This window comes from Cherax quadricarinatus, chromosome 98 (genome assembly GCF_038502225.1).
Source record: "Cherax quadricarinatus isolate ZL_2023a chromosome 98, ASM3850222v1, whole genome shotgun sequence".
Taxonomy (NCBI): Eukaryota; Metazoa; Arthropoda; class Malacostraca; order Decapoda; family Parastacidae; genus Cherax; species Cherax quadricarinatus.
In genome coordinates this window covers 10,340,615-10,357,009 of record NC_091389.1, presented here as the reverse complement: position 1 = coordinate 10,357,009, position 16,395 = coordinate 10,340,615, and the positions used below count along the sequence as shown (strand labels likewise).

The following is a 16,395-nucleotide window of genomic DNA, read 5'->3' as shown; positions in this document are numbered from 1 at the left end:
TTTGAGGTTCCATTGTATGAGTCAACAGGCAATGTGAAAGATACTATGAGTGTAGAAAACCTTAAACCTTAATTTAAACCATCCCTGCCCGTGGTATGGTTTGTTTACATGTGAAACATCTGGGTATCTTTATAGAACAAACAGGCCCCACTTTACTAATGCAGTAGTTTTCAGTTATAGCCGTTATTTATTTATTTATTCAGACTTCCTACGATATATTCAACACTCACTTATAAGCTAAGAATGAAAATATTTAACAAATAACAAAAAAGGCACAATACCGTGACTGGAACGATACACAAATAACCCGCACATAAAAGAGAGAAGCTTACGACGACGTTTCGGTCCGACTTGGACCAAGTCGGACCGAAACATCGTCGTAAGCTTCTCTCTCTTATGTGCGGGTTATTTGTGTAATGAAAATATTTTAATGTAAGTAATGTGTGTACTGTATATGTATTGTTTAGACCTGACTCTATTGTTCACTTAATATGTTATCAGGCTTTTAAATGCATTTGAAAGTGTTCTTTCATTTTACAGCAGTAAAGTGGAACCTAACCTGCTGTATGAGCAGGGCCCTGTTGTACGCAGTAGCCTGGAACCTAACCTGCTGTATGAGCAGGGCCCTGTTGTACGCAGTAGCCTGGAACCTAACCTGCTGTATGAGCAGGGCCCTGTTGTACGCAGTAGCCTGGAACCTAACCTGCTGTATGAGCAGGGCCCTGTTGTACGCAGTAGCCTGGAACCTAACCTGCTGTATGAGCAGGGCCCTGTTGTACGCAGTAGCCTGGAACCTAACCTGCTGTATGAGCAGGGCCCTGTTGTACGCAGTAGCCTGGAACCTAACCTGCTGTATGAGCAGGGCCCTGTTGTACGCAGTAGCCTGGAACCTAACCTGCTGTATGAGCAGGGCCCTGTTGTACGCAGTAGCCTGGAACCTAACCTGCTGTATGAGCAGGGCCCTGTTGTACGCAGTAGCCTGGAACCTAACCTGCTGTATGAGCAGGGCCCTGTTGTACGCAGTAGCCTGGAACCTAACCTGCTGTATGAGCAGGGCCCTGTTGTACGCAGTAGCCTGGAACCTAACCTGCTGTATGAGCAGGGCCCTGTTGTACGCAGTAGCCTGGAACCTAACCTGCTGTATGAGCAGGGCCCTGTTGTACGCAGTAGCCTGGAACCTAACCTGCTGTATGAGCAGGGCCCTGTTGTACGCAGTAGCCTGGAACCTAACCTGCTGTATGAGCAGGGCCCTGTTGTACGCAGTAGCCTGGAACCTAACCTGCTGTATGAGCAGGGCCCTGTTGTACGCAGTAGCCTGGAACCTAACCTGCTGTATGAGCAGGGCCCTGTTGTACGCAGTAGCCTGGAACCTAACCTGCTGTATGAGCAGGGCCCTGTTGTACGCAGTAGCCTGGAACCTAACCTGCTGTATGAGCAGGGCCCTGTTGTACGCAGTAGCCTGGAACCTAACCTGCTGTATGAGCAGGGCCCTGTTGTACGCAGTAGCCTGGAACCTAACCTGCTGTATGAGCAGGGCCCTGTTGTACGCAGTAGCCTGGAACCTAACCTGCTGTATGAGCAGGGCCCTGTTGTACGCAGTAGCCTGGAACCTAACCTGCTGTATGAGCAGGGCCCTGTTGTACGCAGTAGCCTGGAACCTAACCTGCTGTATGAGCAGGGCCCTGTTGTACGCAGTAGCCTGGAACCTAACCTGCTGTATGAGCAGGGCCCTGTTGTACGCAGTAGCCTGGAACCTAACCTGCTGTATGAGCAGGGCCCTGTTGTACGCAGTAGCCTGGAACCTAACCTGCTGTATGAGCAGGGCCCTGTTGTACGCAGTAGCCTGGAACCTAACCTGCTGTATGAGCAGGGCCCTGTTGTACGCAGTAGCCTGGAACCTAACCTGCTGTATGAGCAGGGCCCTGTTGTACGCAGTAGCCTGGAACCTAACCTGCTGTATGAGCAGGGCCCTGTTGTACGCAGTAGCCTGGAACCTAACCTGCTGTATGAGCAGGGCCCTGTTGTACGCAGTAGCCTGGAACCTAACCTGCTGTATGAGCAGGGCCCTGTTGTACGCAGTAGCCTGGAACCTAACCTGCTGTATGAGCAGGGCCCTGTTGTACGCAGTAGCCTGGAACCTAACCTGCTGTATGAGCAGGGCCCTGTTCAGCAGTAGCCTGGAACCTAACCTGCTGTATGAGCAGGGCCCTGTTGTTCAGCAGTAGCCTGGAACCTAACCTGCTGTATGAGCAGGGCCCTGTTGTTCAGCAGTAGCCTGGAACCTAACCTGCTGTATGAGCAGGGCCCTGTTGTACGCAGTAGCCTGGAACCTAACCTGCTGTATGAGCAGGGCCCTGTTCAGCAGTAGCCTGGAACCTAACCTGCTGTATGAGCAGGGCCCTGTTGTTCAGCAGTAGCCTGGAACCTAACCTGCTGTATGAGCAGGGCCCTGTTGTTCAGCAGTAGCCTGGAACCTAACCTGCTGTATGAGCAGGGCCCTGTTGTTCAGCAGTAGCCTGGAACCTAACCTGCTGTATAAGCAGGACCCTCCTGTAGATGTTTCTCCATCTAGTGGCTTTATCAATACAAAGTGAAATATCCACAATAAAGATACCTAGACGTTGCATGTGTCAAATTCTTTATGATCAGTTTTGCCCACCCTGAGTTCTGTTTTTAAGCCAAATCCTTTGTCAACTCATGATTCTATCCTTGCAGTTGCTGGACCTGATGGATACACTACACACAGCATCTAGTCACATTGTGGGTCTGGCCGACCAGCCGCTGCAGCTGGCATCGTCGCCCTCGCTCTGGCCACAGGCACTATGTCCTCTCCTCCAGGGTATTGCTCGTTACTGCTGCGACTCTCGCACTACTGTGAGTTCCACTCCTTGGTCCTTGACCAGTTTTATGATAACACACAAATAACCCGCATATAAGACTGTAAAGAACAGCACTTTTGCAGGCCTACTGGCCCATGCTAGGGAGGTTCAAATCACACCCACCAGTAGTCCTAGCACAGTACTCCCCCAGTCTTACCAGTAGTCCTAGCACAGTGTTCCTCCAGTCTTAAAGGTCACACTCGTTGCAATCCTCAGATCCGCAACATGGCGATGACATACCTACAACGAGCGTTGCTGAACCACGACTTGCAGGCTCTGAGTGCCGGGGAGTGGGAATCATGCTTCAACAAGGTGCTCTTTCCTCTGTTGGCCAAGCTACTGCAGCCACTACCAGGGTCCAGTCCAGCCTCCCTGGAGGAGACCAGGGTTCGAGCGGCCACACTCGTCCAGAAGGTGGGTGGAGTTGGTTGTGGTTGCAGGGGTCGAGTCACGGCTCCTGGCCCTGTCTTTTTGCTGGCGGCTGCTAGGTTCACTCTCTCCATGCTCTAAGAGCTTTATCACATCTCTTATTAAAGCTGTGTGCATGTGTATGTATTGTGTGTGTGTGTATTGTGTGTGTGGTGTTTTTGTGCCCTTTTTAAAAGTTCTTTTTGTACAGTTAGAATTTCTGATGATAGTTTTTAATTCCAGGTGTACCTGCGTCATCTGACACCCCTGTTAACCCTGGCCACCTTCACGGCCCTATGGTTAACCATCCTCGATTTCATGGACAAATACCTTAACACCCATCGTTCAGATCACTTGGTGAGCGAGGTCACTGTAAGTGCATGCTCGCTGCATGGTTATTTGATCATGTTTACACTGGCTTGGTGTCCTGTGGCTGGGTTGGTAGTGCACTCAGCTCACTGAGGTCTGTGGTTCAATCTCCGGTATGGGTGGAAATATTGGAACGTTTCCTTAAGACACCTGCTGTCACTGTTCACTTAGCAGTAAGTAGGTACCTGGGTGTTAGACACCTTGCACCTGCTGTCACTGTTCACCTAGCAGTAAGTAGTTACCTGGGTGTTAGTCACCTTACACCTGCTGTCACTGTTCACCTAGCAGTAAGTACTGTAGATACCTGGGTGTTAGGTGACTGGTGTCATCTAACACCTAATAATAATAATAATAACATTGCTGGTAATAATAATACTATATCTTTCAATAAATAACAAAAAAAGGCACAGTACCGTGACTGGAACGATACACAAATAGCCAGCACATAAAAAAGAGAGAAGCTTACGACGACGTTTTGGTCCGACTTGGACCATTGTAAATGGTCCAAGTTGGACCGAAACGTCATCGTAAGCTTCTCTCTTTTTTATGTGTGGGTTATTTGTGTATATATCTTTCAACACACCTGCCGTATCCCACCGAGGCGGGGCGGCCCAAAAGGAAAAACGAAAGTTTCTCCTTTTACATTTAGTAATATATACAGGAGAAGGGGTTACTAGCCCCTTGCTCCCGGCATTTTAGTTGCCTCTTACAACATGCATGGCTTATGGAGGAAGAATTCTGTTCCACTTCCCCATGGAGGTAAGGGGAAATAAACAAGAACAAGAACTAGAAAGAAAATAGAAGAAAACCCAGAAGGGTGTTTGTATATATGCTTGTACATGTATGTGTAGTGTGACCTAAGTGCAGGTAGAAGTAGCAAGACATACCTGAAGTCTAATAATACTATATGTCTCTATGTAATTTTTAAAGGGGTGGAGTGGTAAGCCAGCAGAAGGCCTCGGTCAAACGACCAAAAGCTCCAGCTGTGGGTCACCACATAACTAAGACCTGCGTCACGAAACACTTATCCTGTTTCCTGGAAAACTTAACCTAACCTCTTTCCTATCATAGTTAGTTATGGCTCAGCATCAAGATTCTGGGGTTAGCATTGGTTAATCCTGGCACTTCCGTATGACCATTGTGGGCTGGGTTCACTGCTTAGTTTTGATTGTAATAATAATCGTAAGAGTGACATCTGTAAGAAGTGAGTCTATTAGTATAAGATCCTTGCCCCACTTTAATTCTTTTTTTTTCTAATTCCTTCCCATATTTTTCCCCACACCAGCTGTACACTCTGTCCGTGTGTCTTAAACCACTTCTCCAAAATTGCAGAGTGATGCCATTCCGGAGATCCTGAAGAACATGCTGCTGGTGATGGAGACTACTCAGGTGTTCCACACGGCTGATGGCTTCACTCGCCTCTGGACTATCACCTGGGATCGCATAGATGCATTCTTGCCGGACTTTCGCCACAACCTCTTTCGCAGTCACCCACCTTGTGAGTTCAAGCGATATATTTGAAGCAGAATGCATAACAATACACAAGATGGGAGTTTACAAGTTTTAAAGTTTTTAAATGTACCTTATATGATTATCATTCACACGGTATGATTTATTAATTTTATTTTCGGCATGTACAGGTAGTCCTCAAATTACAATGGGGTTACTTTCCAAAGAACTCGTTGTTAGTCGAATATGAATATAATACAGTGGACCCCTGGTATTCGATATTAATCCGTTCCTAAGAGCTCATCGAATACCGATAATATCGAAAACCGAATCAATTTTCCTCATAAGAAATAATGAAAATCAAATTAATCCGTGCAAGACACCCAAAAGTATGAAAAAAAAATTTTACTACATGAAATATTAAGTTTAATGCAATAGAATAATTACAATAACAATAAAATAATTGACACTTACCTTTAATGAAGATCTGGTGGTGATTGATGGGATGGGAGGAGGGGAGAGGTGTTAGTGTTTAGTAGGGGAATCCCCTTCCATTAGGACTTGAGGTAGCAAGTCCTTTTCCGGGGTTACTTCCCTTCTTCTTTTAATGCCACTAGGACCAGCTTGAGTCACTGGACTTCTGTCGCACAACAAATCTGTCCATAGAGCTCTGTACCTCCCGTTCCTTTACGATTTGTCTAAAATGGGCCACAACATTGTCATTGTAATAGTCACCAGCACGGCTTGCAATAGCTGTGTTAGGGTGATTTTCATCCATAAAGGTTTGCACTTCAACCCACTGTGCACACATTTCCTTAATTTTTGAAGTAGGCACAATGGATTCCACAACTGGCATAGGCTTCTCAGGGTTAGCCCCAAACCCTTCAAAATCTTTCTTAATTTCCATACTAATTCTCACCCTTTTTACCACAGGGTTGGCACTAGAAGCTTTCTTGGGGCCCATGGTGACTTATTTTGCAGAAACAAGCACCAAACACAGTGATAATATGGATAATATGGAATGTACCGAATGTATCCTTAGATGCACGCACACTGGCTGGCTTGTAAACACTGGCACACACGGGGCAGTTCAGGCCACGTGTGGACAGGTCTCGTACGAATCGTATCGAATATCGGGTTTTCAATCGAATACCGAGGAAAATTTTTTGCGATATAATGCATCGAATACCGGATTTATCGAATACCGGATTTATCGAATACCGATGCCATCGAATACCGGGGGTCCACTGTATACTAAATAAGTCAATAAATAACTACTGTCACTAAAATAAGTAAATAAATAATTACTGTAACTAAATACCAGTATTGAAGTCAATAGATAAATACAAGTTATGGGGTTGTCGTCATCATACTAGGTAATTAAGTTTCAACTTCAAAGTAAATGCTCTTGCATCATCGCAAAGTCAAAATATCGTAAGTTAAGGAGCATCTGTGTTTCTTATTTAAAATCAAAATTTCTATTTGGTATAATATTTCAGCAGAGATAAACGGTATAAATGCTGCATTTGTGTCTATTTTTGCCATCGTTTTCCAGCGGAGATCCACAAGATAGAGGTGGTACCATCCAAGAGTTGCGTCAAGTCTCCTCTGCCGCCGCTCCCTGATGACATGAGGGCAAGCCGTGCCATGCCAGGCGGCATAGCTGTACCAGGAGTGGTGCAGGAGCCCTCGCCTCAGGATGCCACCAACACCGCCTCTTCCAGCCCTTGTTCTGACGGAGAGGCGTTTGCACCTCCCACCTTGAGGGAACAACAGGCTGCTAGGTATGTAACCTGAGGGATGGTCAGAGACGTTGCAGTTCACTGAGTTGCTTGAATTGCGATGTTCACACACTTACGGCAGGACAGCTGTTGAATGAACGATGGTGAATGTGTTTCCTCTTTTGTGGATCGCTCTTTCTTGGTACAAAACCTTTAAGACAGTAAATTTTTTATTTGTTACTGGTGGACACACTTAACTTCCCGAGTCTTCACTGTGATTAATCAAAGTGATATATCAGTGTTATTAATTTCATTATTGTTGTAATTCAAAGAATTGGATCTATCCTGTTACTGCAGCCAGCAGTAACAGCCTGGTTGATCAGACCCTCATCCACCACAAGGCCTGGTGTCAGACCAAGCTGCAGGGGCATTGACCCCCAAAACCCTCTTCAGGTATACTCCAGGTAGCCTTGGATTAAACTTGAGTCCTGGAAATGGGAAGTACAATGCCTGCACTTTAAAGGAGGGGTTTGGGATATTGGCAGTTTGGAGGGATATGTTGTGTATCTTAACCATACCCCTCGTGTCATTATGATTTCTTGAGTCATGTTGTGTATCTTTATACGTATATGCTTCTAAACTGTTGTATTCTGAGCACCTCTGAAAAAACAGTGATAATGTGTGAGTGTGGTGAAAGTGTTGAATGATGAAAGTATTTTCTTTTTGGGGATTTTCTTTCTTTTTTGGGTCACCCTGCCTCGGTGGGTCACCCTGCCTCGGTGGGTCACCCTGCCTCGGTGGGTCACCCTGCCTCGGTGGGTCGCCCTGCCTCGGTGGGTCGCCCTGCCTCGGTGGGTCGCCCTGCCTCGGTGGGTCGCCCTGCCTCGGTGGGTCACCCTGCCTCGGTGGGTCACCCTGCCTCAGTGGGAGACGGCCGACTTGTTGAAAAAAAAAAAAAATCTACCATTTCCTATGTTCAGATTCAAATTTATATGCTACACAAAGAAATAAAAAGTATTGGTATACACAAAAAAAAAAAAAACATGTTTGAGCATTTCAGGCAGACTAATCCATATGTTGTAAACCCACTTTGTGGGTTTACCATCACCTCATGAGTATAACAGTTGGAAATAAATGGTATAAAATACCGACACAATGGAAACATAAACACATATGCAGTTTAATGTGATCCTTTACTGACAACGTTTCGCCCACACTGGACTTTTTCAAGTCTCAAACAGATCTGTTTGTGATTTGAAAAAGCCCACTGTGTGGGTGAAACGTTGTCAATAAAGGATCACATTATACTGCATATGTGTTTATATTTCCAGTATAACAGTATAATAATCTTTATTGCTACAAGTACATGATACACAAACCATAGCTGACATTAATGACATACTACTATATAGAAAGACCCTTGTTATGCAGAGCATTTTGGGCAAATTAGGTTAGTTTTGTCCCCAGGATGCCACCCACACCACTCCACTAACACCCAGGTACCTCTTTTACTGCTAGGTGAGCAGGGACAGCAGGTGTAAGGTAACTAACATCCAGGCATCTACTAACTGCTAGGTGAACAGGGACAGCAGGTAAGTTAACTAACATCCAGGCATCTACTAACTGCTAGGTGAACAGGGACAGCAGGTGTAAGGTAACTAATATCCAGGTACCTACTAACTGCTAGATGAACAGCAAGGTAACTAACATCCAGGTATCTACTTACTGCTAGGTGAACAGGGACAGCAGGTGCAAGGTAACTAACATCCAGGTATCTACTTACTGCTAGGTGAACAGGGACAGCAGGTACAAGTAACTTAATCTACTTACTGCTAGAACAGGGACAGCATGCAAGGTAACTAATGGTTTACCAGCCATAAGGAAACACACTACACACTGGTTGTCTTACACCAGTCAGAGTCATCCCCGAAGAGAAGAAAATTACAGGACTTTAAGTCCGGCTCACTGGAGACCTCTGAATGCCTTCCAAAAATTTTCCAAACTCACACTCCAACAGCGTGCCTAAACAGCAGTTCCAGGCTGCTCTTTAGGCTGTTGGAGTGTGTTTTTCTTCTCTTTACATCTACTAGTTTATATAAGAGAAGGGGTTATCAGTCCCTTGCTTCCTAACAACAATAATAGTAATAATAACAATACACATATAACCTGTACAGAGGAGAGAGGAGTTTACAATAACACTTTGGTCTGACTTTGACCGTTTACAGGTTATCTCTGAGTCAGGAGTCTCTGCCGACTAGCTACGGCAATGCCATCATCCTGCAGCCTCCACTTCCGACCCTCCTACCCGCCGCACTGCCAGGCTCGCCCTCCTCATCCTCCGGGGCAACGGCGCTCGCCCAGTCGACCTCTCAGGTACGCACACTGCTTTTATTTTTGTGTATGTTGCATCACCAGTGTTAGTTGTTAATTTTGTGTGTGTTATATCATCAGTGTTAAGTTTGTGTTAAATTATTAGCACATAAAGATTGTATTGTGTTGTATCACCAGTGTTGTGTTGTATCGCCAATATGGTGTTACGTTTGTTGAGTGCTCCTCTGAAGTAATTATTAAAAGCTTCTTTGGCTTTTTGTAAGCCTCACAGCTATTGTTAGATCAGTATATAACATGACCAGTTGTGCGGGTGTGAGTTGGACCTGCCTAGCATGGGCAAGTAGGCCTGCTGCAGTGCTTCTTCCTTCTTAAGTTTTTATGTAAATTTTTGTTGCAAGCATAGTAAGCAGAAGGCTCTCTCCTGAACCTCCTCAAAAAGTAATGAACAATAGTTTGTATCAATTTGATCAAGCTGATGGAGGGCAAAACGTTGCCATGAGAAAAGTCTTGCTAGTTTCTCTCGTGTCATCTTGCCTGACATGTTTGTTACCATTATTTATGCACATTTATGTAATTATTCTTATTAGTTGCTGCTTCATTTGTTGTTTAAACATATTGCTTATATTTATTATTTGCAAAAGTTCAGTATATAAATGTTATCAACTTAGTTGATTTTGACGTTAAGTTGACGGGACTTCGGTTAGTTTTGCACCTGCAACTTGTCCATTTTATAATTTTAACAAAGATGTCATCCGTCTGCGGGTACGGTGTCCCGTGTAGTGGTAGCATTTTATTTTTAAGTTGTTTTTCTTTCCGTAACTCAGATGCCGTCATCAGTACACGAGGCCAGTGGGAGTTTGGTCACTAGTTCCGTACCGACCACCCTGCCATACCTCAGCCCGTCCTCTTCGCCATACTCACTCTCTCCTGTCGACCCTACAGCTGTTTTTCCACACGTAGTCTTGCATGTGGAGCCACCCACACCACCCACGCTACCCATTTCTCTTCCTGTAACCCATGCTGAATACTCAATGCCCATTTTGAATTACCAAGATACTCTGGTGTCACACACACACACGATCGCTGACTACTCGACGACACCTCTCACACAGTTGTCTCCTCTCATGCAGCCGTCTCCTCTCACGCAGTCGTCTCCTCACATGCATTCGTCTCCTCTCACGCAGTCGTCTCCTCACATGCAGTCGTCTCCTCACGTGCAGTCGTCTCCTCTCACACAGTCGTCTCCTCTCACGCAGTCATCTCCTCTCACACAGTCTTGTGTAACCTCACCAGTGTTACTTCAGTACCCCAACTACAATACATTGCCTCTGCCACACTCATACACTGACTCAGCGTGTCTTCATCCACAAGTGTCCTTGTCACCCAGTGCAGCAGCGGTGCAGAAGGTTCCACATTACACAGGAACGTTCACCTATCGATCTGAAGGTAAACCTGTGTCATCCTCATCTACAAGTCATAATGCAATTAGTTACACTGGCAATACTTCTCCACAAACTTTCTGTTCCCCAGCAAACTCTGTGAGCAGTGAAAGTTTTTTTTATGATAAGCCAGGAATGTCTCCAGATAATATTGGTCACTTTTATTCTCCGAGCGATTTCACAGCCGGTTATTCATCAAACTTCACAAATTCGTCTCTTCATTCGGAACATCCTGCGTGTGACATCCCTGCACACAGCACTCATGACTCCACCCTGGCCAGTACATCCATCACCTGTCCATACCTTGCTACCACAAATGCCTCTCACTCTGCTGCTTTTCCCATTGTTAATGCTTCGTCTCTTGCAAGTTCTGCTTCCACACCCCCAGGTGATCACTCGGCCTACAGTTTTGCTGACAGCTATGTTTCAAACCACACCAGGAGTGCACAATTTACCCAAAATGCTTCTGGCTTGTCGTCCAACCATATTTCACCTCTTAGCAATGTACCTGCCATAGACTATGCCCTCAGTATAGCTAGCACCAGCACAGCTAACACTAGCACATTACCTGCCACAGACTGTGGCCTCAGCATAGCAAACACCAGCACCACACCCAGCACTGCCATTGTATCACCCTCCCCAACCTCCATCTTCCCTATATCTCTCCCGTCATTCCTCAACCCATTTTCTACGGATGACGTAGAGTCAGACTCTCCAGGCACAAGTGGAGAGTCGGCCGGGGTTAAAACATCTTTACCCGATCCTGCAAGTAGTGGTGTTCCTCCTCCTTGTCCAGCTAAGGTACTCTTTTTGTTCATTTCCATATTATTTTGCCCATTTTTTCACCTATTTCAGCTTTTTTGCAATTTTTTTCAGTTTCACCGTCTTTTATAGTGTACAGTGGACCCCCGGTTTACGATATTATTTCATTCCAGAAGTATGTTCAGGTGCCATTACTGGACGAATTTGTTCCCATAAGGAATATTGTGAATTAGATTAGTCCATTTCAGACCCCCAAACACACATACAAACACACTTACATAAATACACTTACATAATGGGTCGCATTGGGAGGTGATCGTAAAGCGGAGGTCCACTGTATATGAGGCTTCTTATATTTTTTTTAAGACAGGTATTTCGCACCAAGGCAGAGTGACCAGAACAAGAAGAGACACTTTCATCATCACTCACCCCGTCACTGTCATGCCAGAGGTGCACCCCATACTACAGTTAAAAAAAACTGCAACATATCCCCGGCCATCCTTCAGAGTACTTCCCACCTCCAGGACTCAAGTCCAGCTAACCTCTTTCCCTGGATAACTATGATGACACTTAAACAGTATATATTCTGCCTCTTATGTAGCATATATTCTGCCTCTTATGCAGCATATATTCTGCCTCTTATGCAGCATATATTCTGCCTCTTATGCAGCATATATTCTGCCTCTTATGCAGCATATATTCTGCCTCTTGTACAGCATATATTCTGCCTCTTATGCAGCATATATTCTGCCTCTTATGCAGCATATATTCTGCCTCTTGTACAGCATATATTCTGCCTCTTATGCAGCATATATTCTGCCTCTTGTACAGCATATATTCTGCCTCTTGTACAGCATATATTCTGCCTCTTGTACAGCATATATTCTGCCTCTTATGCAGCATATATTCTGCCTCTTATGTAGCATATATTCTGCCTCTTATGTAGCATATATTCTGCCTCTTGTACAGCATATATTCTGCCTCTTGTACAGCATATATTCTGCCTCTTGTACAGCATATATTCTGCCTCTTGTACAGCATATATTCTACCTCTTATGTAGCATATATTCTGCCTCTTGTGCAGCATATATTCTGCCTCTTATGTAGCATATATTCTGCCTCTTATGCAGCATATATTCTACCTCTTGTACAGCATATATTCTGCCTCTTATGTAGCATATATTCTGCCTCTTGTACAGCATATATTCTGCCTCTTATGCAGCATATATTCTGCCTCTTATGTAGCATATATTCTGCCTCTTATGTAGCATATATTCTACCTCTTATGTAGCATATATTCTGCCTCTTATGTAGCATATATTCTACCTCTTATGTAGCATATATTCTGCCTCTTATGTAGCATATATTCTGCCTCTTATGTAGCATATATTCTACCTCTTATGCAGCATATATTCTACCTCTTGTACAGCATATATTCTGCCTCTTATGTAGCATATATTCTACCTCTTGTACAGCATATATTCTGCCTCTTGTACAGCATATATTCTGCCTCTTATGTAGCATATATTCTGCCTCTTGTACAGCATATATTCTGCCTCTTATGTAGCATATATTCTGCCTCTTGTACAGCATATATTCTGCCTCTTATGTAGCATATATTCTGCCTCTTGTACAGCATATATTCTGCCTCTTGTACAGCATATATTCTGCCTCTTGTACAGCATATATTCTGCCTCTTGTACAGCATATATTCTGCCTCTTATGTAGCATATATTCTGCCTCTTATGTAGCATATATTCTGCCTCTTGTACAGCATATATTCTGCCTCTTATGTAGCATATATTCTACCTCTTGTACAGCATATATTCTGCCTCTTGTACAGCATATATTCTGCCTCTTGTACAGCATATATTCTGCCTCTTGTACAGCATATATTCTGCCTCTTATGTAGCATATATTCTGCCTCTTATGTAGCATATATTCTGCCTCTCTTACAGCATATATTCTGCCTCTTGTACAGCATATATTCTGCCTCTTATGTAGCATATATTCTGCCTCTTATGTAGCATATATTCTGCCTCTTATGTAGCATATATTCTGCCTCTTATGTAGCATATATTCTGCCTCTTATGTAGCATATATTCTGCCTCTTGTACAGCATATATTCTGCCTCTTATGTAGCATATATTCTGCCTCTTGTACAGCATATATTCTGCCTCTTGTACAGCATATATTCTGCCTCTTGTACAGCATATATTCTGCCTCTTGTACAGCATATATTCTGCCTCTTGTACAGCATATATTCTGCCTCTTGTACAGCATATATTCTGCCTCTTGTACAGCATATATTCTGCCTCTTGTACAGCATATATTCTGCCTCTTGTACAGCATATATTCTGCCTCTTGTACAGCATATATTCTGCCTCTTGTACAGCATATATTCTGCCTCTTATGTAGCATATATTCTGCCTCTTGTACAGCATATATTCTGCCTCTTGTACAGCATATATTCTGCCTCTTGTACAGCATATATTCTGCCTCTTATGTAGCATATATTCTGCCTCTTGTACAGCATATATTCTGCCTCTTGTACAGCATATATTCTGCCTCTTGTACAGCATATATTCTGCCTCTTGTACAGCATATATTCTGCCTCTTATGTAGCATATATTCTGCCTCTTGTACAGCATATATTCTGCCTCTTGTACAGCATATATTCTGCCTCTTGTACAGCATATATTCTGCCTCTTATGTAGCATATATTCTGCCTCTTATGTAGCATATATTCTGCCTCTTGTACAGCATATATTCTGCCTCTTATGTAGCATATATTCTGCCTCTTGTACAGCATATATTCTGCCTCTTGTACAGCATATATTCTGCCTCTTGTACAGCATATATTCTGCCTCTTGTACAGCATATATTCTGCCTCTTGTACAGCATATATTCTGCCTCTTATGTAGCATATATTCTGCCTCTTGTACAGCATATATTCTGCCTCTTGTACAGCATATATTCTGCCTCTTGTACAGCATATATTCTGCCTCTTATGTAGCATATATTCTGCCTCTTGTACAGCATATATTCTACCTCTTGTACAGCATATATTCTGCCTCTTATGTAGCATATATTCTGCCTCTTGTACAGCATATATTCTGCCTCTTATGTAGCATATATTCTACCTCTTGTACAGCATATATTCTGCCTCTTATGCAGCATATATTCTGCCTCTTGTACAGCATATATTCTGCCTCTTGTACAGCATATATTCTGCCTCTTATGCAGCATATATTCTGCCTCTTATGCAGCATATATTCTGCCTCTTGTACAGCATATATTCTGCCTCTTATGCAGCATATATTCTGCCTCTTGTACAGCATATATTCTGCCTCTTATGTAGCATATATTCTACCTCTTGTACAGCATATATTCTGCCTCTTGTACAGCATATATTCTGCCTCTTATGTAGCATATATTCTACCTCTTGTACAGCATATATTCTACCTCTTGTACAGCATATATTCTGCCTCTTGTACAGCATATATTCTGCCTCTTATGCAGCATATATTCTGCCTCTTGTACAGCATATATTCTGCCTCTTATGTAGCATATATTCTGCCTCTTATGCAGCATATATTCTGCCTCTTGTACAGCATATATTCTGCCTCTTATGTAGCATATATTCTACCTCTTGTACAGCATATATTCTGCCTCTTGTACAGCATATATTCTACCTCTTGTACAGCATATATTCTGCCTCTTGTACAGCATATATTCTGCCTCTTATGCAGCATATATTCTACCTCTTGTACAGCATATATTCTACCTCTTGTACAGCATATATTCTGCCTCTTGTACAGCATATATTCTGCCTCTTATGCAGCATATATTCTGCCTCTTATGCAGCATATATTCTGCCTCTTATGCAGCATATATTCTGCCTCTTGTACAGCATATATTCTGCCTCTTATGCAGCATATATTCTGCCTCTTATGCAGCATATATTCTGCCTCTTATGCAGCATATATTCTGCCTCTTATGCAGCATATATTCTGCCTCTTATGCAGCATATATTCTGCCTCTTATGCAGCATATATTCTGCCTCTTATGCAGCATATATTCTGCCTCTTATGCAGCATATATTCTGCCTCTTATGCAGCATATATTCTGCCTCTTATGCAGCATATATTCTGCCTCTTATGCAGCATATACTGTGCCTCTTATGCAGCATATACTGTGCCTCTTATGCAGCATATACTGTGCCTCTTATGCAGCATATACTGTGCCTCTTATGCAGCATATACTGTGCCTCTTATGCAGCATATACTGTGCCTCTTATGCAGCATATATTCTGCCTCTTATGCAGCATATATTCTGCCTCTTATGTAGCATATATTCTGCCTCTTATGCAGCATATATTCTACCTCTTATGCAGCATATATTCTGCCTCTTATGCAGCATATATTCTGCCTCTTATGCAGCATATATTCTGCCTCTTATGTAGCATATATTCTGCCTCTTATGCAGCATATATTCTACCTCTTATGCAGCATATATTCTGCCTCTTATGCAGCATATATTCTGCCTCTTATGCAGCATATATTCTGCCTCTTATGCAGCATATATTCTGCCTCTTATGCAGCATATACTGTGCCTCTTATGCAGCATATACTGTGCCTCTTATGCAGCATATACTGTGCCTCTTATGCAGCATATACTGTGCCTCTTATGCAGCATATACTGTGCCTCTTATGCAGCATATACTGTGCCTCTTATGCAGCATATATTCTGCCTCTTATGCAGCATATACTGTGCCTCTTATGCAGCATATACTGTGCCTCTTATGCAGCATATACTGTGCCTCTTATGCAGCATATACTGTGCCTCTTATGCAGCATATATTCTACCTCTTATGCAGCATATATTCTGCCTCTTGTACAGCATATACTCTGCCTCTTATGCAGCATATATTCTGCCTCTTATGCAGCATATATTCTACCTCTTATGCAGCATATATTCTACCTCTTATGCAGCATATATTCTACCTCTTATGCAGCATATATTCTACCTCTTATG

General features: G+C 43.5%; 1 protein-coding gene across 4 annotated transcripts in view; it reads left to right on the top strand.

The window, feature by feature from the left end:
- Positions 1 to 16,395, top strand: part of garz (Sec7 domain-containing protein garz) — a 53,382-nt gene that overhangs the window by 27,693 nt on the left and 9,294 nt on the right. For 2 of the 4 annotated variants that reach the window (XM_070105386.1, XM_070105387.1), the window contains exons 9-15: positions 2,716 to 2,874; positions 3,096 to 3,293; positions 3,531 to 3,659; positions 4,989 to 5,154; positions 6,661 to 6,889; positions 9,052 to 9,199; positions 9,982 to 11,397. In XM_070105386.1, coding sequence (XP_069961487.1) covers positions 2,716 to 2,874; positions 3,096 to 3,293; positions 3,531 to 3,659; positions 4,989 to 5,154; positions 6,661 to 6,889; positions 9,052 to 9,199; positions 9,982 to 11,397 — 2,445 coding nt within the window. The remainder of the gene's footprint in view (positions 1 to 2,715; positions 2,875 to 3,095; positions 3,294 to 3,530; positions 3,660 to 4,988; positions 5,155 to 6,660; positions 6,890 to 9,051; positions 9,200 to 9,981; positions 11,398 to 16,395) is intronic. The other 2 variants (XM_070105388.1, XM_070105389.1) reach the window with 2 other exon arrangements.